Source organism: Salminus brasiliensis, chromosome 5 (assembly GCF_030463535.1).
Source record: "Salminus brasiliensis chromosome 5, fSalBra1.hap2, whole genome shotgun sequence".
Taxonomy (NCBI): Eukaryota; Metazoa; Chordata; class Actinopteri; order Characiformes; family Bryconidae; genus Salminus; species Salminus brasiliensis.
Window position 1 is genome coordinate 10,904,562 of NC_132882.1, and position 22,526 is coordinate 10,927,087.

Consider the following 22,526-nt stretch of genomic DNA (forward strand, 5'->3'; position numbering starts at 1 on the left):
CCCGGCATGGTTGTAAAAACATTAATAAATAATAACAAGTTGAGTTTATATATAGCGCCTACTCTTCTCTTAGCCTAGAGACAGAAGCAGAAACAGCAATGAAACAAAGACAGAGGCATTTGGCAGTGGAATGCTGAGCCTTGCTGAGATTTGACCTTATGATCTCCTCATACTTGATAAGCAGGCAGTTAGACTGTAGGGCCACCCTTAATTTGTGAAATTGCACCACATTAAAACACAGTTCTGAGCAAATTTACCTTCCTGTTTTTTCTTTATTGGACAGCGAAATGCGCATGGCTTCCCAGTTCTAGAGTGGCCCAACTGTCTGTGGGGCAGTGGTGGCTCAGCGGTTAGAGCGCCGGGATATTGATAACAAGGTTGTGGGTTCGAGTCCCGGGCTCGGCAAGCTGCCACTGTTGGGCCCTTGAGCAAGGCCCTTTACCCTCTCTGCTCCCCGGGCGCTGGAGTTGACTGCCCACCGCTCTGGGTGTGTGTACTGTACAGTGACAAATACGTGCACCTTTACCTTTACCTTGAACTAACTGCCGGCAAGAGACCATAGAGATCGGCCGGTAAGATATGTGGAGTCCTAATCTGCAGATGGAAAGACACAGTAAACAAACTTTGAGAGAGGGACACAGCCCGAACGTCTTGTAGAGAAAAGTGGCTGGTTTTAAGCTGAGCTTTAACACAATAGAGTTTGGGAGTTCCATAGTTTAGAGGCCATGACGCTAGAAGATCGGAAGTAAACGGTGCCAGCCACCTTCCTCGCTCATCCATTCAAAGGGTGTAGAAACAGAGAGACAGGGGAGAGGGGAAGGAAGGAGGAAGTGAACGAGTGAAAGCAAGAGGAGAGGAGAAGGGTTGGACACTATAACCCACTTTAACCCCGTGCCCAGAGTCTAAGGGGGTTTCCTACTCCCATTCATTACCCAAGAACTCTCTTTCTTTCTCCATCTCTCCATCCATTTGACTCTCTCCACCCTGGCTCTTACCTCTGGTTGACCTCCCCCCTCCTCTCTGCATGTATTCGGTCCATTACTCGTAGCTGAGTGTGCATGGCACTACAGTAAATAAATGGGCCTGATGCTTTTGTAATTGACTGCTCGTCTCTCTCTCGCACGGCCAGCGGCATCGTCACATACATGGACCTACGTAGCTTTAGTCTAAATTTAACCCTGTTTTGAGTTCAGTGGGACATGGGCTTTCCCTGAACTCTTCTTCAACTAAATTGGATGCATAGCTTCTGTTTTGTGTGTCAGTGTAACAATGCCATTACTGTAGCTGAGCGTCTCCAACAGTGTTTTGGTCTGCTCTGAATTTACATATGTATGGAGAAAAGTATTGGGACACCTGCTCATTCATTGTTTCTCCTAAAATCAAGGCTATTAAAAAAAGATTTTGTCCGGCTTTTGTCTCTACTGTCCAGGGAAGGCTTTCTAGTAGATATGGGAGGAGTATTGATGTGAGAATTTGATTGCCTTCAGTGACAAGAGCATTAGGAAGGTCCAGATGTTGGATAATCAGCACCCCACCCCACTTCAACCCCAACTCCCCAGCTCATCCCAAAAGTATTGGATAAGGGACCATCATTCCAGAGACCACAGTTCCACTGCTCCACACATCAGTGCTGGGGGGCTTTATACCCCTCCAGCCCACGCATGGCATTAGTTTATCATGTTTATCTGCTCCACAATGAGAATGCATTAATTCATTAGAAGGTGTGTCCACAAACTTTTGGACATTTACTGAATATATTGTTGTTTTCTGTGTGTGTGTGTGTGTGTGTGTGTGTGTGTATGCGTGTTATATGGGCCATAAGAAACACCCACTGTGCTGCTGAAGGCTGAAAACGCTTGCTAAATTGACCCTGAATCTCTCCATGCTTCGCTTTTCCTTTGTGTGTGTGTGTCTGTGTGCCTGTGTGTGTGAGGCTCTCTGCTGGCGTGCTATGGAATCATGGAATCAGGCTCTGCTCTCATTAGAGGGCACACACACATTCAGGCCGCAGGAGAAGCTCGCGTGTGCTCCCTTCTCTTCCTGCCAAGCAGCATTAGCACTGGGGCCTAAAACATCGCGCTCAGCCCGGGGCTGGGGCTGGGAGGGCACGATTGTGTGTTTAATGGAAGATGGTGTGTGTCTGCCACTGTAACCCCCACCCCCTATCCCCACTGTGTTTTACCCTTGACTTCTCATCGCTATAACAACAGCATTGGGCCTGGCCTGGTCGAGAAGAAGCGCTGTGGACGGTAATAATACCCTCCTATCAGATGTCAAGGTGGGCCAAATGGAGACCATTCTTTCAGTAATGGCCAAAGAAATGGGCTCCCTGATAAAAAAAACTGTATGAAGACATGCTGCTTTCTTCTCTTCTTATTCCCCTTTTTCTCTTCTGTTAGACTTTAAAGTGCGTTTTATTTCTCTTTTTGTTTGATGCTTTGCCATAGAGTAGCAATGAAAGTAAAGTGCAAAGCTTTGTGCTGGTTTAATGTGGGTAGAGAGTGCACTTTAAAAAAATAAGAGGTTCTTAATGGTTGTTAGTTGGCATGAATCATTGGCAAAGTCTAGGAAAGTGTGTTAACTCGAGTACAGCTGTTGTGAAAAGGTTATTTGCATTCAAACATCTTATTCTAAGAACCATCCATTGAAATCTTACTCCAAAAACCTTCCTTTGGCACATTTTTTTAATATCATAAGTGCGTAGAGTTTTATAGTACTGTGGAAAATTAGGTGTTTAGCTAATGCTCTTATCCAGAGTGACAAGGTTACTCTCACATTACAGAAGTGGGTCACTGCACTGTATGTGTGTTAGGATTCTTGCCCAAGGACTCATATTAGTGTCCACTCAATGGAGTACTGAACTCAAACTCGGTGTGGTAGCTCACTGGCAGGTAGTGGTGTTATCCATTGCACCACACACAACCAATGCTACAAGGTGGAGCATTTTCTGCTCATGCCAAACACATTTAATGATGCTGAGGTCTGGGATGGTCTAGGATGGTCAGTTTCTTGCTCTCGTAATGAGGTTTCACTGTCATGGTGGTTAGGAGTCTCTTCTTTGGACAAGTGGATTATCCTACATTGAATCTGCTCAGTAAAATCCTCAAATATGCAGTTTATTTCCAAATAAATAAATGGCGCACAATTCTGTACATCTTACACAGACTGTAGATAAGCACAGTGAGTATGATTTTAAGACCAATTCCTGTATATTTCTCAGAGCACGTGATTCAGAAACATCTGTGACTCCTCTGCTGCTCCAAAACACCTCACCCAGGGGAAATCTCTGTGATTTTCTCAGAGCACTCTTTCACTAAGGAGTGCTCTTACAACTAGGAATGCTCAGTTTTAATACACTGAGGTTATTTTTAAACGGAGTGCAATAATTGCTTTGCGTTGTTACCATATTTGGATACATTTAAAAACTGGATTGCTAATCATCACACAATCTTGCTGTAGTAAAAAAAATGCTGTAGCTTTGAATCAGCTCGTACCATCAAGAAATGTTGAGGCAGGCTATTTCAGGTGAAGGCTGCGGTTAATTTGGTCCGGTGTCTCATCATATCCTGCCTGTATGTGAAAGATTGATCTTCATCCTGTTCTCCTGGCCGTGTGGCTAAAGAGGCAGATGACGGGACTTCCTTGAGCTCTGGCAGCTGCGTGTGCATGTTCGAGCTCCCATAAATTAAAGCCTTAGTGTGCTTAATAGAGACAAAATACCACTGTGAAGAGTGTTTTACTTGAACTATGAATGCATATTAGCCATTCTGCCCCAGGACAGCACTTCTAATTAATCGCTTATGCTCTTTTAAGAATAAGAGTAGGATGTCTGATGGCAAATGAGGGCGTTTAATGGTCTAATATTCCATCTGTGCTTCTTAGAATGCGCTGCAGCACAGCGCTTTGTGCTGGTAGATGGCAGAGGATGCTGAGCATGAACATTGTAGAACAGCATTAAATACTGCGGCTTTAAATGTATTAGCTGGCATTAAATAAAACATATGCCCTGTGGTATGAGGAGAAAAAAGGCAACTGGATGTGAAATTAAGACATGCACAAAGCACGGTCCTTTTTCAACACTGCTCCCTCGGGCCCTCTAGAACGTAAGCACATCATCATTTGAGCTCAATGCTGAGCTGAAAAGACTGGAGCCATGGCGGCACTGTCCTACAGAGCGTGCTCAGGCGGGGCTTTGCAAACAGAGAGAGTTTTGTGGCTCGTTTTTTCAGTTTTCTCTCACATGAGGCAAAGATTGAAGGCCCTCCAGCAACTTTCTCGCTCCCTCTCGCTGTCTAGCTCTATCTCTCTCTCTATCTCTGCCTGTCTATTCTTCTCTGGCTTCTCACTGTTACATTTTCCAACAATAGATCGCTGTGTCTGTGTACTAGTTAGACGCCGTAATTAACCCCTAATACTTTAAATTCATTAATGTAATTGTTGTGAAATCTGTGGAATCTCCGAGCAGTGTAATTAGGTAGACTAATGAAAGCGGGCATGCTGAATCCATCAATGTTAATCATAATTGCCGTTTATGAAAGCATGGGGCGCAGTCTGCTCTGCTGCACTCCAGAAAAAAAATCGACTCTGCACTAAAAATACGTATCAAAGTGGTAAAGCCGTGGGGCCTCTGTGTGCCTCTGCGCAACTGGGCCTTTTGGCCTGCTTTGATATTAAGCAGTCATATGGCTGTGACATGCACTCAACCGAGGGTGTTTCCACCCTTCCTTAGTCTTAGAACCGCACACGCGCACACGCACACACACTCTTCTCACTAGCCACTTCTGAAAGTTCCTGTTTTAATCAGTTTATTGCTGGAAAACCAGCTCAACCACTGGGTGGTACCCTTTTCTTGGTGTGACGCATCATATGGTATAAGTGCTGAGGATAGAGCACTGCAATATGTAATCCAGGGTACTATTATTGAAGTCATCCAAAGGTGCAGATTTTCAGATATCAGTGGTAGATATATCAGTAGCAAAAACTGAATTAGATGTAGATAGACTGAAACAAGGAGAAAATCTGATCCGATATCAAATCAAATCCAAGTTTATTTGTCTCATACACAGTCGTACACAACTAGCAGTGAAATGCTTTGACAGTGAACTGCCTGCTCACATATATAAAAATATAAGAATATACAAAATGTAAGAATAAAGTAAAAATAACCTAAAACAGCTCAGTATCAGATTAATATCAGATAATAATCTAATCTAATCTAATCAAATAATCTGATTTTAGCTAAGGTATTGAAACTCAGGATTTAATGACATTGGATTTTTTTTTAAATATTTGGTAATACTGTGTGAAGTGAACTGTGTTGAATGTTACAGCTGATGTTGAAGATTACGAATATTGCCCAGCACTAACAATACTGTTAGCTGTGTATTCACTTCTGGTGGGTAGTTGAGTATTTGAGCAGCATGCTAGTGTACATTTGTATGCTCACTTCGAAGCAGCATTCTGTGAGAATTGGCATGTTTTGCTCCTGGCTCCTCCTACAGTTCTGGAGTACACTGCACTTTTACACCATTGCAGTAAATACAAATCACACAGAGTAATTTTGCAGGATTTTACACAAATATGACTGGTGAGAGGTCTTGTGCAGCTCCACCGAAGTTCCATAGTGCAGTAGCAACGTTTCGGCCTGGAGTGGCCATGAGAAAGAGGCTATTCTCCCTGCTACAGCCAGTGGAGCATCAACATGATACCGAAGCTGTTATTTGAAGGTGAAATTGGTACATAATGTTACCTTAAGTAATATCTTTCTTGTAAAAACAGCTCAGTATTGGATTAGTATCAGATGATAATCAATATTTTAGCTAATATATTGAAGCTCAATATTGAATCAAATGGGATTTTTAAGTATGCAGAAATATCGAAGTACATTGTATTGAATGTTGGTGCTAATTTCTTATAATAATGTTGCATATTATGAATATTGCCCAGCACTGGCTAAATACATGTATCCATGGGACTAAAGTTTAAGGCAGGCACTTTCGAAAAGCTGTGCCCAACTTTCCAGTCTTGGGTCAAGCTGTACATTTCTGTGCCCTCTGTCTGAGACTGCTGAAGTTAATAACTCCATTCGGGAGTGTTTCCATCATTCTCCCAGCCGCAGTGAGGTTGGCCACCGTCACCTCTCTCTCCCTGTCCGTCATAGTGCCACAGCGGCGTAGTGACGGACAGCAGCGAGGTCGTTACCGAGCTAAGCGCGACTCTCCCCCGTGAAAGCCCATTACAGCCAGCTGGGTTAATGAATGTCACACACGGTAGCTGGACAGTGAAGGGCTATAGCAGCATGTCCCCTCCAGGCCCTGCCTGTTAAGACAGCAAAAGAAAAAAAACGTCTGCTAACGCTAGCTTTGTACAGTGAACTACGTTGGACTTGGGCCGGCTAAATGACAGTTTGCTAACGATTTTATGCTAACCCTTGACATCTGTTTGACACCCTGGAGCTACTAAGCTGACGAGGCTTTTTCTTGCTTGTTAGGTTTAGTAAGGCGAAGTCACAAGTCCCAGGTCTCCTGTCAAATTTGGCTTAATCTTAATCACACAGGAATTATTACAGAAGCTTTAGGCGTGAGGGTTAGCGTCTGCCATTCGACAGTAGAGTGCAAGAGAGTTGTCCTTTACTGGGGCAGCTCCGCCTCAACACGTACAACAGGATGAATGTTGCAATGAGGTCACGGCAAACCTGACCCCCCGCCCATACAGGCAGGTTAAGTGATCTGTCTGGTTGCGTAACGCTGGAAATTGCTAACGCTGTAGTCGTGTTTCAATTCTCGGCATGCTGCTCTGGCTTTGAATGGCAGTGTATTTGAGCAGAGGCAGACTCTGTCCCGCCCCGGCTCAGTGTTTTATTGTTAGTCTGTGGTTTATTGTCTCATCCCAAGGCGCGTGTGAAGTGGAGCTAATGTTCTTATTTGACACTTCGGGATTGCCTGCTCTGCGCTCTTCCCTCAGACCAGCCGGCCGGCTAATACATTGCGGGGCGCCAAAGCGAAGGTCATGGAGAATTAGATTCATCCTTTTTGTTTTAATTTCCCCTCTGGATTGGCAGTCCATTTTCACCATTATCATGGTTGGAGGACATGTGTGTTGTAGTGTGTGTGTGTATCCGTGTGTGTGTGAGCGCACTTGTCTGAGCAGAAAGGGGTCTGACAGGAGGGACTGATGGTGGTCTGCACTTGCTGACAACACTCAGACAAATGTCTGTCAGGTTAAGGCCAAAGATATTGTCTGGGAGGGCAGAGAGAAAAGAGAGAGAAAAACACATTAAAACCGTTGTGTCTGCCGTGTCCTCTGGGGGAGCAAGCTGAAGCGGGTGGAGGCAGGGTGTTGGAGGCCAGGAGAGTGAAAGAGTGAGGGAGAGATTTGAGGCCAGGGGCAGGTGGATTGGAGCGCTGTCTGAGCTGAGGAATCGGGCAGCTCTATTTTGATGAGATTGCTTGGCTCTCCTGCTCGTGGCTCCAGGGAGCGATTCCCTTTTAGAAAAACGGGCCTTGTTGCTTGTTCTGGCTCTGTAAACGGGCCACACTCGTCATGCCAAGCTCCTGTACAAAACTAAACCCCTGCAGGCGTCTACAGCAACAGATTAGCCAGTTCTATTTCACATGACTCTGTTTGGCAGGAGAAAGTCACTCGTAGGCAGTAAAGTCGGCCCCATTATGAGATCCTGTAATGCCCTCCAGATGAACAGTGCCCATTGCTAGGCTAGACTACTTGGAACTTGCAGATCAGCTGTGGTCGAAGGTGTGCAGAGAATGCACCAGCTCTCTTCATTGGGGCTGCACTGTTCGGCAGTACTGTAATACATTTCAAACTGCTGTAAATGATGCAGCATCTACTGTAAAGGATTTAGTAACTCTTTAAATGATTCAGTTACTTCTGTAAATGATTCAGTATCTACTATAAATGATTCAGTATCTGCTGTACATGATTCAGTATCTACTATAAATGATTCTGTAACTTCTTTCAATGATTCATTATCTTCTGTAAATGATTCAAATGTCATTTGAGGGAAAGGAACTGAAGTATGGGTCAAAATTCACAGGAAATATAGATCCTTTAGTGCAGAGGTCTGCAAATCTGGACCTTGAATCCAGTTTCCAGTCCTGGACTGGAAAAGTGTGACTCTTTGTGGCCAGTCGATAACATTAACTGTTCCCCTCAACTTCCAGTAAGAACAAATCCAGGACAGGAAACTAGATTCAAGGTCCAGATTTTAAAGGGTTAATATGTAAATATGTCACTTTTAAATGTAATGATGTTTCTGATGTCACAGAAACAAGGACATTTGTAGCCTCATCCATTCACATTTAACTTATACAACATGTTTCATTCTGGACTGTCTTTTGAATAAGGATTAATACAGGCTAGCCAATCAGAACAGACATCATTTACATATATCAGTAAAAATAGCCTGTTTAATTCCAAGAGATAAAGAGTCAGGGCTTATTAGCATTTTGCAACCTTTACTGATATCAGAAATGCAAAGGCCAATAATGATTAGCAAATTAGCTCTTCACACACTTGAAATGAGACATTTCTAGAAATAGACAGACACACACACACACACACACACACACAGACATAGAAATGTGCTTGGAATGTTGCACACACTGTTTTCATCCTCGTAAGCAGCCTAACCCCAGAGGCAGTGTCTCCATCTGCATCTCATTCCACCCTACTTGCAGCGCAGCTTTACAGTGTCCATGTGTGCAGACAGGAGGAGTGAGTCTGCTGTGTTGTGCTGAGACGCAGTGAAAACGATGCTGTGAAGAAGGCTTATCTCAGAGCATCATGTTTTCTCGTCCGTGACTGCAGTAGTTATGCCACTCTGACTGGCTGTTCGGATCTGATAGTGTGTCTGCGCTCCTGTCATGGTGGCAGTGCGGAGAAAATAGGTTTCTTTAGACCCTGAAAATCAGTCAGCGCTGTATGCCAGTGCTGCTGCCTGATCTGCCGTGAAGTGCAGGGCAGCATCAATTTTTTAAATGCTCAAGGTTTGAGTGGTTGGGTTTGCAAGCAAAATGTGTGTGAGTGAGCATGCGTGTTGTGTGTTGTGTGCTTCCTCTGTATGTCCTGGGGGTTCACGGGGGTGTGTGGAGTAGTGGAGTATCTGTTGGTGGTAGATGCTGTTGGTCTGATGATGATAATTTATGAAAATAGAGAATGTTCAACTGTCTGCTCAATAATAAATCTCTTATGGAGTTTATTAGAGCTTAGTGTAGAGTGGTAGTGGGCAACCACCTCTGTGCCCAGTGAGCAATTAGGGGTTTGGAGCCTTTCTTAAGGGAACCTCAGCTGTCAATATTGAGGGAGGAGAAGGCACTGTTCCTTCACTCCCCTGCCTTGACTTCCTGCTAGAGCAAGGGATTGAACCGGTGACTTTCTGGATCCAAGGTCACAACTGCCTGTGTACCAACACCCATGAACGTCTAGCAAAGGGTCTAATTCACATATTCAGTGGGTTAGTTTTGGATCGGAGCTGTGATGCTAATATACATGTCCAAATGTTTGTGGACACCCCTTCTCATGAATGTATTCAGTTACTTTAAGCTGCATCCATTACTGACACATATGTGCAAATGCACACACACACACACAGTTTGTCAGATCCCTGTAGGGATGTATTACCAGTAGAATAAGACTCTAATAAAAGCAGCATAAACTCATTTTAATACCCTTGATTTGAAGAAACAATGAACGAACAGGTGTCCCAATACTTTTGTCCAAATAGTGTAGCTAAAATGTGATAAAAGGAGATGTGCAATGATTACTGTTTTGTTGTTTTTTATAAATAAATAAATTAAAAAATACTGCTGATGATTGTGACACTAATGTGTGTGATGTGTGTATATTGGCACTTCCTCTGTTGTCTAGAAACAGCCCTACAAACACAATGGGTTCTCACTTGAGAGACTCTCTGACTAATACAGGAGAAAAGAGCTACCTGCTGTCCTCTGTGTGTGTGTGTGTGTGTGTGTGTGTGTATGTGAGTGTGTTTGAGCTAATGGTTGATCCTTTATTATGATTGTGCTGTGAAGCAGGTGACCAGTGCTCTGTATATGTGTATGTTTATGTGTGTGTGTGTGTGTGTGTGGTAAAGGTATAGAGATCAGCAGAACAGAGGCCTGATTAGCGGAGTGTTAAGGCACTGTTTCCACAGCTGCCTCAGAGAGGAAGGGGTTTGTGGAAAGCAAAACACACCAGCACAGCACACACACACACATACACAGAGAGAAACACACACAAGCCAAAAAGAGTGAGGTCATCTCGCGGTGAACATCATATGATCACGGAATGCTCACATGAAGTCACTTCAGAGAAGGTGTGTGTGTGTGTGTGTGTGTGTGTGTGTGTGTGTGTGTGTGTGTGTGTGTGTGGAGGCTGGGGGTGTGTGTGAGCGAGAGAGTGCATTTTCATGTGTGTATAAGTGCATAATTTATAAGCATCTGTCTGTGTGTGTTAGTGCAGTGTGTGCACACTGGATATGTGTGTGTGTGTTCGTTCTTAGGGGGGTTGAGTTAGGGTTGCAACATGGACACGACTCCAGCACGAAAGATATGGCTGCAGCTTATACACTCGAAAAGATTGTTGGGTTAAATTAGCCTAATTTGGGTCACCTTGGCAACCCAGCACTGGTTCCAGTATGAACAAAACCAGTATGAGTTGTTTTACCCTCCAGAGTATAAATATATATATATATATATATATATCAAGTCCAGGTAATGTCCGGTACAACTGATTCGGACATTTGCATGTACACATACAGCTCATCCAAAAAATGTCCGGAAAAGTTCTGGGTTACCGTGCATGTGTGAAAGGGGCTTTACTCTACTGCCTCTGTCCCCATGTTTCCTTCACTTCAGCTTGTCCAGAAATGCATGGCACTCTGGACAAGTGCACAGCTGTCCATGAGAGTAAGCTCACAGCAGTGGAGTAGAGGGAGCCCAGCAGCAAAACACAATCAAAATGGCAATGTAAACCTTTAATCATCAGACTTATCAATGCAAACAGCCACTGGTCTGAACATGAGCTCTAGTATATGTGTGTATGTATGAGACGGAAACAGATAGAAAGAGATGGAGAGAGGGAAAGAGAGAGGGAGAAGGAGAGGGAGAGCCATATTGCTCATACATACTGTATCTAGTCTGTATGTGATGCAGTGTTAGATTGGGTCTGTAGCAGTACTATCTGCTCTGAGTGATGTGCTGCTATGGGCTTGCTATCAGAGCAGCCAGGCGTGCACACATACACACACACACATACACACACACACACTCACAGACACACGGGTGAAGTCATCGCTACATTACCCGCCCCATCCCTCCCCCCAGGGGAGCCAATTTCAGAGAGATCCACGTTTCTCATATTCTCAATTTACACACACACACACAGACATACACACACACATACACATACACACAGGCTCATACCACCCCCTGCTGTGTGAAAAAAGGCCATCCCACTAGCAGCGTAAACTCAGTGCAGAGATACGCCTCCTGCCATGCTCCTCGTCCATGGGACCACCTTTAACCCTTCAGTGCGTCTGTGTTTCACCAGTGTTTTACATTTGAGGCTGTAAATTGGCCGAAAGTAGGTCTGTATCATGTTCGAATGTGTTCAGCATTGTAAAGTCTTTATTAGTTTTTATTATTTATAAAGGTTTTGGTCATGAGTTGTGATTTTAAATAAAAAAAAAAAAAAAAAATATATATATATATATAGTATATGTCACTGTCACACAAAAACCATGTATGTCCATTTTTGTTGTTTTTCACTTTTTTGGTGTATCTGTATGTGAATCTGGCAGTTGGTCTTTACATTGGTGTTCACAATTCATGAAGAATGGACCAATAGAAATGCTCCAAAATGACTTGATATGAAATCTTTTTACATTGACTTCTATTAAAAGTTGAGATGTTTTTTTCCTTCTCCTGTAAAGTTGCCATTAGTAGGTGACCGCGACAAAATACAGATGTTATAGTGTAATTATATTAATATTAAATATATTAAAATTAAAATTTCTTTTGTTATTTTGTCACATATGAATTAGTGCAATGCAAGTACAGTTAGGTGGAAGGTGAGGTCACAGCTTGGTAGTTGAGGGTTATAGTTTTACCTTCTGACTATTTTATTTTTATCTTTTTAATTCCAGACAGCCATGAGAGGGTTGTCTGAGTGTGCATGTTTAGGCATGTTTCAACTGCTGGATTTGTGTAATAGCGCAGAGAAATGACGATGAGGGAGTGTAAGAGTGTGTGCTTCTGTAATGAGCCTAGAGACATCACAGTCTAAAAGGAAGGCTGCATCACAGCAGTGCCTCTGAGGAACCTTCCCTCTTCTCCTGCTGCTGCGCTTATGGGCGTCGGAGGTGATTAAATGGCTCGGAAAGCAGATCTCTCTGGCAGTCGTGTCAAACTCGGTCACCCCCACATCGAAAATACAGTATATTACTGTGGATGTATTCTGTCCTAATGCAGCAGCTCCACTGCACTGGTGTGTTACAGTATAGTATATATAGTATAGAGGATTCAGTATATGCTATATAAGCCTATACAGTGTAGTATGCAGTCTTTTTATCCTGTATAATTTGTAATTGTGCCATTATCTGATGAGCACTGTGATCCATTCTCCTTCCAAAGCTTTTTAAATCACTTTTCCTTTTTAGAAGCAAAAGGAAAAGTATTAAATAAATAAAAATGATCATCAGTATCATCATAAGTCTCAGCAGACAGCGCCGTCTCATTTCCAGCTCTCCTCGCTGCCTATGACAGGACCACCCTCTATTGCAAGTCTTGTGTTACTGAAACAGGATCCCTGTGTGTGTGTGTGTGTGCACACACGCATGCACGTGTATGTGTATGCGTGTTTCTGTCTCCCTTTTGTGTAGAAGACACGCGCGCCTGTGTGTATAACAGACTTCCGAACTGCTGCTGACTCAATTAGGTGGTTGCCCACGCCAATAGCCGTGGGGCTGACATTCCATTTAAGAGAGAAGTGGGATACATAAGTGTGTGTGTGCGTGTGTGTGAGAGTGTGTTGTCCTAACCTGTCCCCCACACACAAAGGTGTTCAGACATCAGAAACTATGCAGGACTAGTCTCCATTGTCGTTCCTATCTACCTCACTTGTGGTAGCACACTCAAAGGTCTGCGGGCCGTTTGTTAAGGAGCAGCTGTGTGTATTGTTTAGAGAGCAGTGGGACATCTGCACTGAGCATGTGCAGTCCATCACTGACTGGGGATCAGTGAATCACTGTATGTGTCATAAGTTGATGTAACGGAATAGTCTCAGCTTCGTCACGTAAGAAATGTTGACTGTGTGGATCTGTGACTAACATTCTTCCTAAGAGACGTCACCATGAAAAGGCATTCAGTCTGTTCAGTCGGTTCACTAAGTACTCTACGTACTGTTGAAAAAGTTTGGAATCACTGTTAAATACTTAAAGTTTGGAATCACTATTTAAACATTTGGACTGTTCAGAGGACTGTTTGGGAATTTACATTTAAAAGTTTTGAATCACTGCTTAAAGTTTGGAGTTGACATTCAGGGATTGAGAGTGTCATTTCAGATGTGTGGAATCACTGCTCAAACATCTTGGGATCACTATTCAGAATTTTGGAATTACCGTTCAGGGATTCTGAATTTCCATTCAAAAGTTTGGAATCATCATTTACTAGTTTGGACTTGCTGTTCGAAGGTTTGAAATCACTTTTTTAAGTTAAGAGTTGATATTCAGAGATTGGAAGTGTCCATTCAGATGTTTTGAATCACTGCTCAAATCATCTTTCAGTAGTTTGGATTTACTGTTTCAAAGTTTTGGAATTACTGTTCAGAGATTTTCCATTCAAATGTATGAAATCACCATTTATTATATAAATTCCAGAACCACCATTCAGTAGTTTGGAATCACCTTTTAAATGTTTAAAGGTTCAAAGGTTTGGAATTTCCATAAAAAAAAATTGAAATCATCATTTACTAGAGTAAATTGATAGAGTTGATAGAGTTAATATTCAGAGATTGGAAATGTCCATTCAGATGTTTTGAATCACTGCTCAAATCACCACTCAGTAGTTTGGACTAACTGTTCCAAAGTTTCGGAATTTACATTCAAACGTTTTGAATCACTGCTTAAAGTTTGGAGTTGACATTCAGGGATTGAGAGTGTCCATTCAGATGTGTTGAATTACTCTGTTCAGAGATTTGGAATTTCCATTGAAAAGTTGGAATCGTCATTTAGTGGTTTGGACTTGCTGTTGGAAAGTTTGGAATCACTGCTTAAAGTTTAGAGTTGACGTTAACAGATTAGAAGTGTCCATTTAAATGTTTTGAATCACTGCTTAAACACTTTAAATCATCATTCAGTAGTTTAGACTTGGGCTGTTCCAAAGTTTTGGAATTACTGTTTAGTAATTCCAAGTATGAAATCACCATTTAAAATTCCAGAACCACCGTTCAGTAGTTTAGAATCACCTTTTAAATGTTTAGAACTATTGTTCAAATGTTTGGAATCATCATTAAAAAGTTTGTAATCATCATTAAAAAGTTTGGACTCACTGCTCAAACTTTAGAGTTGACAATCACAGATCGAGAGTCTCCATTCAGATGTTTTGAATCACTGTTCAAATGTTTGAAATCACTGAATCACTGTTCAGTAGTTTGGAATTATTGTACACTGGGTTGTTCAATATAAAGCCTTTAATAGATCAATAATATAAACCCTGGTGTTTGCAGATGTATGTAGAAAAGAATTCTGAAAAGATACTAGTATTTCATATGTCAAATAATTTGTAGGAAGCTGTAAATCATAAGTTAAGTGTGTCCAGACTGATAAACAGAGCTATGAATCTTTAAAAAATATATAAATTATATTTCCAGTAAGGAAAATAAAATTATATCCGATATGCTTTTCATTATTTTTGTAATTGGCAATGCTGCGTTTAGTTTGTAATATTTAAATCGACACTGTTAATAGTTTTGATTAAATAAAATAACAACTAAATTATTGAAATGACGTGATTCCAGATGTTTGAAAGTGTGTTTATGTAAAGATGACTGAAATTGTCAGTGCAGTTACTAAATGATAAACTTTACAATGACTCATTTTAATCAGTTCACACCTTTCCCTCTCCCTGCAGATATGACTATGTGGAAGTGCGAGATGGTGTGGATGAGACAGGGCAGCTGGTGGGGAAGTACTGTGGGAAGATTGCACCCTCACCCGTGGTCTCCTCCGGAAACCAGCTCTTCATCAAGTTTGTGTCGGACTACGAGACACACGGGGCCGGCTTCTCCATCCGCTATGAGGTTTTCAAAACCGGTAAGTCAGCCAGAGGACTTGACTTATATACACACACACACACACAGCACACACTGTGGATACAGGTCTGAAGTCTGAAGAGTCATCTAGTCCTGACTGTCACCTAATCATGCCTAAGAGCATTAATGAGGTCAGGATGTCGGATGATCACCACCACACCTCATCCTCATCAACTCCCAACTATTGCTCAATGCTAAGGGGCTTTATACTCCTCTAGCTCATCTCTGGCATAGTGCCAAAAGGTTCATGTTTCAGAGAGTCCTATTCTATTGTGTGATTGTGTGCATTTGCACATCTATGTCAACAATGGGTGCATTTATGAGAAGGGGTGTCCACAAACATTTGGAGAACCCAACAACTGATTAGTGAGCTTGGACAGTCCTGGTATTTACCCTGCTTTACCGCACCTATTGAACCTTCTGCTTAGTTGAATGAGTTGAATCAGGTGAATCAGGTGTGTTTTAGCAGGCAGATCACCAGGCTGTGCTGGAATGAGCTCCAGTGGAGAGAGAAAGTATTTGATGCAATACTCGCTCTATCTTCTGGCTTGGTGCTATGGTGACTCACCCATGGTTCACATGGTTTATCACTAAGGCTAGGGGATTGGTAGGGCTGGATTGAAGAGAGAGAGAGGAAAGGAGAAGGCCTTATAAGGATAAGATCGTGTCAAGGACAGACCTTGTCTTCTTCCTGGTTCTTGTGCCTCGGAGCAGTGCCTGAGATCAGATGATACCACTGCAAACATGAGGAGTTCCTTCCTTTAACACAATAATATCCCTCCCTGCAGTGCCCCAGTCACTTCACCCAAGACCCTATATGGCTTTGCAAGAACACAGACATGCACGTAAACACACAGTGGCTGACCGATTAGATGGCGTGACTGCCGATGAGCAGAAATGTATGGTCATTTAGGCCTGAAAAAAAGCACAAGAAGGGACTTGTAGGGATTCTGTGTATGTGTGCAAGAGGCGTGATTGACCCAGGACAGGTGCAGCAGATGCCACTTTCGTTAATTAACCCCACTTTCTGCACTAAGCCCTCTCTGTTTGACCTCCAGATAAGATGGATGTCGTTTCAGGCAGGTTCATTTTAATCTGTATAGTGAGTGTTTATGTTTGTGTGTGTGGGTGTAGCAGCTGGTGCAGTCTGAAGTCTTTTATATTCCAAGTGCCAGGTCACAAAGACCCCCCCCCACCCACACACACACACACACACACACACACACACACACACACACACACACACACACACACCCCAACTGTTACTTACCACCAGGAATGATCATAAACAGACCATTAAACACTCACCTAATGGTGACAAAAGAACCAAGACCATCTATGTAAGGCACTAAACTTGAGAAGTACTCAAATAAATGTGAAAGGGTTTGCTGGGCTTGAAAATGCCTTTAAATTATGGGTTAAAAAATATATATGTATTCATATATATATATATATATATATATATATATATATATATATATAGGTCATAATCTCTGCTTTGGTAGCATATAGATGCTTACCATGACCATTTGTTTCCATTTACTTAGTAAAAACAAAAAATCTGTTGAATTAAATACACTTCTAATAGTAGTTGGTGGGCAGATGCTGATGCTGAAGCTCCTCACCCTTTGGCTTCTATCATTACTGTTTGAACTCAGTGGGTTTTTCTATTTTATTATTATTATTATTATTATTATTATTAAATGCAGGGAAAAGTGTTGGAAGTGTTCAGCATTATCAGATTGAAAAATACTGCAGTATTCATTCAGCTCAGTTCATTTTAGTGTTTGCAAACAGCGCAGGCTGGCAGGCCTCAGGCCTCAGGCCTCAGGGACGCAGCCTTGGTTGGCTGCAGGAGAATCTGATTAGTATTTATTACACAGCTTGCTGAATTCCTTGCATTACTTTCACCCCATGAAACACTTCAGTGACCAGCAGCTTTAACTGATGTATAGTCCAGCTTAGCACTGATCCTACAATTTGACCAGCCTGTCATTTTTCTTCTGGCAGTGAAGGAAAATCCACTTGTCAACTCATATGAAAATATGACATATGGCAATATATAGATTTTAAAAATATATAGATTTTAAAAAACAATTTGTGACAACTTGTTTGGAAATTGGCCATTTGTAAGTATGAGATGTGTATCTCAGCGTTATATCAGTGAAGATAAAAAATATTTGTGTGGTGCATTTATTTGATGATATATGATAGAAGATCAGTGTACAAATATTTTATTCCAAGTCATTTTGGAGTACTTCTATTGGTCCATTCATCCTGAAATTTTGCCAAAATATAAAGAACAGCGGCCAGAAGTTAACAACTGAAAAATGGTGGACAAGGTTTCTTTGGGACAACAACAATATCATACATATATGTTCTATAATCTATATAGAATTATATAGAATAATCTACACACAACCACCAATTCTTTCATTTATGTGTGTAAAGGCAGGCTGCTTGACTAGGAGCTTGATTTTATATACCTGTGGCAATGGGACTGAATACCTGAATTCAATGATTAAGAAGTGTGTCCCAATACTTTTGTCCATGTAGTGTATCCAGTCACCTTAATGATGCTTATTAACAACAATCAAAAGCAACAATAATGACACGGTACATAACAGTAAATCTCTTGTTGGTGGTCTCACTGCTAGCAGTTACTTCACAGCGTTCCCCTCACCGTCTGTTTGAAGTGTGTGATGTATCTGATCAGCAGACTTTTTTCATCCTTGAGACAAAAGAGAGATCATGTGAAATAAGGTCATGTCGTCTGGGGTAGTGTGTGTGTGTGTGTGTGTGTGTGTGTGTGTGGTGGGGGGGGGGGGGTGGTATGCACTCTAGTTTGATGTGTTGTTCCTTTATTAGCTGTTGGCTTATTAGCCTGGACATGTGCTGCTTCTCCAGAGCGAATGAAGGATGGTGTTATGCTTGGAGACGGCGGTGTGTTGCTCTGTTGCTGACGTCCAAGCTGTGATAGGACCCAGCCTTTGGCTAAAAAAAAAAATCAATCCAGAGAGAGAGCAAGAGCGAGCGAGCGAGCGAGCGAGCCAGAGAGAGAGAGAGAGAGCTGAATGAAATAAGGGCTAATGCAAGACTTGGTAAGACAGCGAGAAATGGGGCGAAACTGTGTCACACACACATCTAATGAGATAAGGAAAGCAAGGATGAGGTCCTGTTTAAAGATAAACAGATTAGCTTGTATTAGCCAGTATTAGCAGGCTAGCATCAGCTGTCGTGGACGAAGATTCTAAACTAGAGCGATTACTGCTAACCAGGATTACGGTAACTTTCAGGAGTTTGAACACTGGATTGTATTAAAAGGCCAGAAACCTCATATTTCTCTCTCTCTCTCTCTCTCTCTCTATCTCTCTCTCTCTCTCTCTCTCTCTCTCTCTCTCTCACACACACACACACACACACTCACACACACACACACACAAACAAACAACATACATACACACATAAAAAGTACATAAAAAGCTTATTTACACATGTGGGCACCCCCCTAGGGGCTGTAATTATTACTACATCGAACAATGCTAAAGGGTGAGGGCATATACACTAATCACAGCTGAGGTAAATAACATTATCTCGTTAAATTGGCACCTGTCAAGGGGTAAGATGTACATATTAGGCAGCCAGTTCTTAAAGGTGATGTGTTAAAAGCAAGAACAATGGGCAAGCATGACAACCTGAGGCATGTAAACTGTGGAGGTTAGACGACTGGGTCAGAACATCTCTAAAACATCAGGCAGGTCTTGTGGGGAGTTCCCGGTATTCAGCGGTCAGTACCTACCAAAAGTGCCCTAAGAAAGCACGACTGGTGAGTCATTGACAGGGTAATGGGCTACTAAGGCCCACTGATATGATCCATGGAGGCCCCACCTCACAACCCACAAGACTTAAAGGATCTGCTGCTAAGTTACTAAAATACTAAAATGAAGAGACAAAGGAAGGGAAAGAAAGCAATCAGAGATGACAGGACAGAGAGTGGAGAGAATGTAGTGGATCTCCTCTTTCACCGCATCTATCTTTGAATGCAATCAAGCCATTGCTGCAGCCTTTTTTCCGCTAGTGTGTAATAAGGGACACACACTCTCCACACAGCCACCAAAACCCCCCAGTGTTAGATCCCATCGGCTAATAGGCCCTTTATGGGATCCTTTTCAGGGGATTTTAGATGATATGCTTGTGTCTTTTCCAAAAAAAAGAGGGCTCTGTACTTATCTTGTCATGCTGTCTTCTGTGAGCATCTCCTAAAAGGGCCCTGGAGGAGAGAAACAGAAGAAAAAAGGAGGGGAAAAAACATGTGCTTCCAGTTAACAGCACTGCAATTTGCGGAGCCACATCAAGCTTGGCCAAGCAGGCATGGAGGCCAGCTCAGGGCAGCTGATGGATTGGGAGGAGAGGAGGCGGGTGGTGAATGGACGGATGGATGGATGAATGGATGGATAGATAGATGACTGTAGGGGTATACGTACATTCTATAAAAAAAGGAGGTAAAAAGGAAGTGCTGGCATCACTTTTACCTTACCAGAACATTTTTGCAGTTTTTTACTTTTTCACAAAATATGAATCTGGCAGTTGTTCGTCACATTGTGTCCAAATTTCATGAACGGACCAATAGAAATGCCTACAAAATGACCTGGAATTAAATATTTTTACATTGTCTTCCATTGAAAGTTAAGAAGGTTTTTTCCTTCTGTAAAAGTGACATTTTGGAGATACAAGGTCTTCCTGTGACAGTGACAATTTATAAAATGAGTTGGAATGGACTTGGAAGAAGTTAAAGGAGCCTTGGAACGTATTACTGATGAGACTTTAGGTAATGTAGACTCATATGGGTATCATACCACCCTGAATGAATGGATGGATGGAACAAGGGACAAAAAACAAGTTGCTCTTGCTTTGGCATGCTGAAAGGCAGCGTCATCGGCCCTCGCCTTTAGCTCAGCCGTTTATCATGCTGATGCTATCTCAGTGCTTTTACGATGACACCTGTGTCAACAGCATAATGTGTATGTGTTGAGGGCAGTTTATTCATCGTACCCAGTCTGCTTGGTTTTTTATGTTCTGCACGGGCCAGTGGAATAGGTCACATCTGGCAAAGCACCTCTGTCATTCTACAACACCCCCATGCCACCATTATAGTCTTCTAAACAACACACACACACACACACACACACTCACAAACTGAAACTCAAAAAGCAAACTCGCTCTCTATGTGGTCCAAATCCCCTTTCTCAAGGGGCACAATCAGCAACACTGACTAAATATTGTGTCAGCAACTCTGTCTGTGTGTGTAGATGCCTGTGTATGTGTAGGTGCCTGTGTGTGTGTGTGTTACCCCCACCTCTGTGACTCTAGGTTAATGTTTGCTAGGGAGAGTGTCCAAATTCTGCTTTGCTAATTCTCTCATGCCCATTAACCTCTGTCAGTTTAGCCACAGGGTGTATGTGTGTGTGTGTGTGTGTGTGTGTGGTTAATTATTCACCCTCAGACATATGGAACATAAACATTAGCGATTACCTCACTGGCCTCTAAAGGCCTTGAGCCGTCTTATCTCGGCATCACTGCTATGACAACTCCTCTCTAGCTAGAATAGCTAGACTACTAAAGGTATTCACCTTAGCACTGTACACTGTATGTCCAAATGTTTGTGGACACCCCTTCGAATGAATGCATTGAGCTGTTCATTTGAAGTTGCACCCACTGCTGACACAAATATGCAAATACACACACAAGTCCCTTTAGAGAAGTACTACCAATAGAACAGGACTCTCTGGAGCAGATACGCATGAACCTATTGGCAATAAGCCTAACGGCAGGTGTGGGCTAGAGGATTATAAGGCTGTGGAGCAGTGGAACTGTGTTCTCTGGAATGATGGTTGGTGCTCCATCCAGTACTTTTGGGATAAGTTGGGGAGTTAGGGAAAAGGTGGGGTGGTGGTGGTGGTGGGGTCCTGACCTCACTAACTGTTGTTGTTGAATGCAAATAAATCCTCACAGCAATGCTTCAAAAACGATAAATGAGCAGGTGTCCCAGTACTTCTGTCCACATAGTGTATCCCTCATTAATACTACAGTTCCAGCACGCCAATCTGCTCACATTATAGCCCACACAAACCTTACTGCCTCAGTGGAAATATCGGAGTTCCCCAAAAGCCAACCGCTCTGTGGAACCCTTATTTATTGTAGGATTGAATTGTGGGAAATGTATCTGAGGCTCTTGAGGGGGGGTTGTTTCGCTACAAGAGACCTGAAAACAATCTTTTTAACAAGCCCTGCTTCTGGCCTGTAAAATAAACTAAGCAAATTCCACGGAGGTTGGAGCCCTTCAGCCCTGCGAGCGTTAGCCATTAACATCAGAGTTAGCATTTAGCTGCCATGAATCAGCGCTGGGCTTCTTTCTTCACAGCCTCCTCGCTTTAGTTTTTAACACCCTCTCATAAATCTCAGTGTTTGTGTAAATCCAGTCCAGGCTCCTCTAAAAAGGTGAAAGGATTGAGAGAGGGCTGTGAGGAGGAGCAGCGGTGGTGTCTGCGGGAGAGAGAGAGAGAGAGCGAGTGGGGGTGGTGGGATATGCATGGTCGGGCTAGTCTCACAGAGCTTTATTTGTTTCGCTGGAGTTTACAGGTTTAGAGTGTCCTCGCTTTTCTCATCCCAACCCACCAACCTCCTTGTAAAGTTTGTCTCGACCGCTCGCAAACAACTGCAGCAGGAAACCAAGAAACAACAGAAGTGGGAGGATTGCTGTGGTCTTATTTTGTGGGTAGAAATGGGAAGTTGCTGTCCCACGCGGACACAGTCAGCTTTGTGTTTTTGAAGGAAATCAGGATGGTTTGGTCCTACAAGTGTCCGAGGTGTGCACTGACTGTCACTGTTTTGTGGTTCTTTACTGAAAGAGAAGGGACAGATCTCTGCACCTACCCTAAACTGTTTGCTGCTAAACGTCAGTGATAACATACAGTATGTACATCCAACTCAAATCAATACATATGACTATATAGATATATATGGACAAAAGTATTGGGACACCTACTGATTGATTGTTGCTTTTGAATTCAGGTGTATTAAACAAAGTGTTTTACTACTAAACATGGAGCACCATTCATCAATCCAGAGAACACAGTTCCACTGCTTCACAGTTCAATGCTGGGAGGCTTTATACCCCTCTAGCCCACTCCTGGCATTAG

The 22,526-nt window shown here is 42.6% G+C and overlaps 1 protein-coding gene across 3 annotated transcripts in view; it reads left to right on the forward strand.

The window, feature by feature from the left end:
• Window positions 1-22,526, forward strand: part of nrp1a (neuropilin 1a) — an 83,709-nt gene that overhangs the window by 13,674 nt on the left and 47,509 nt on the right. For all 3 annotated transcript variants that reach the window (XM_072679373.1, XM_072679372.1, XM_072679374.1), the window contains one exon: window positions 15,147-15,328. In XM_072679373.1, coding sequence (XP_072535474.1) covers window positions 15,147-15,328 — 182 coding nt within the window. The remainder of the gene's footprint in view (window positions 1-15,146; window positions 15,329-22,526) is intronic.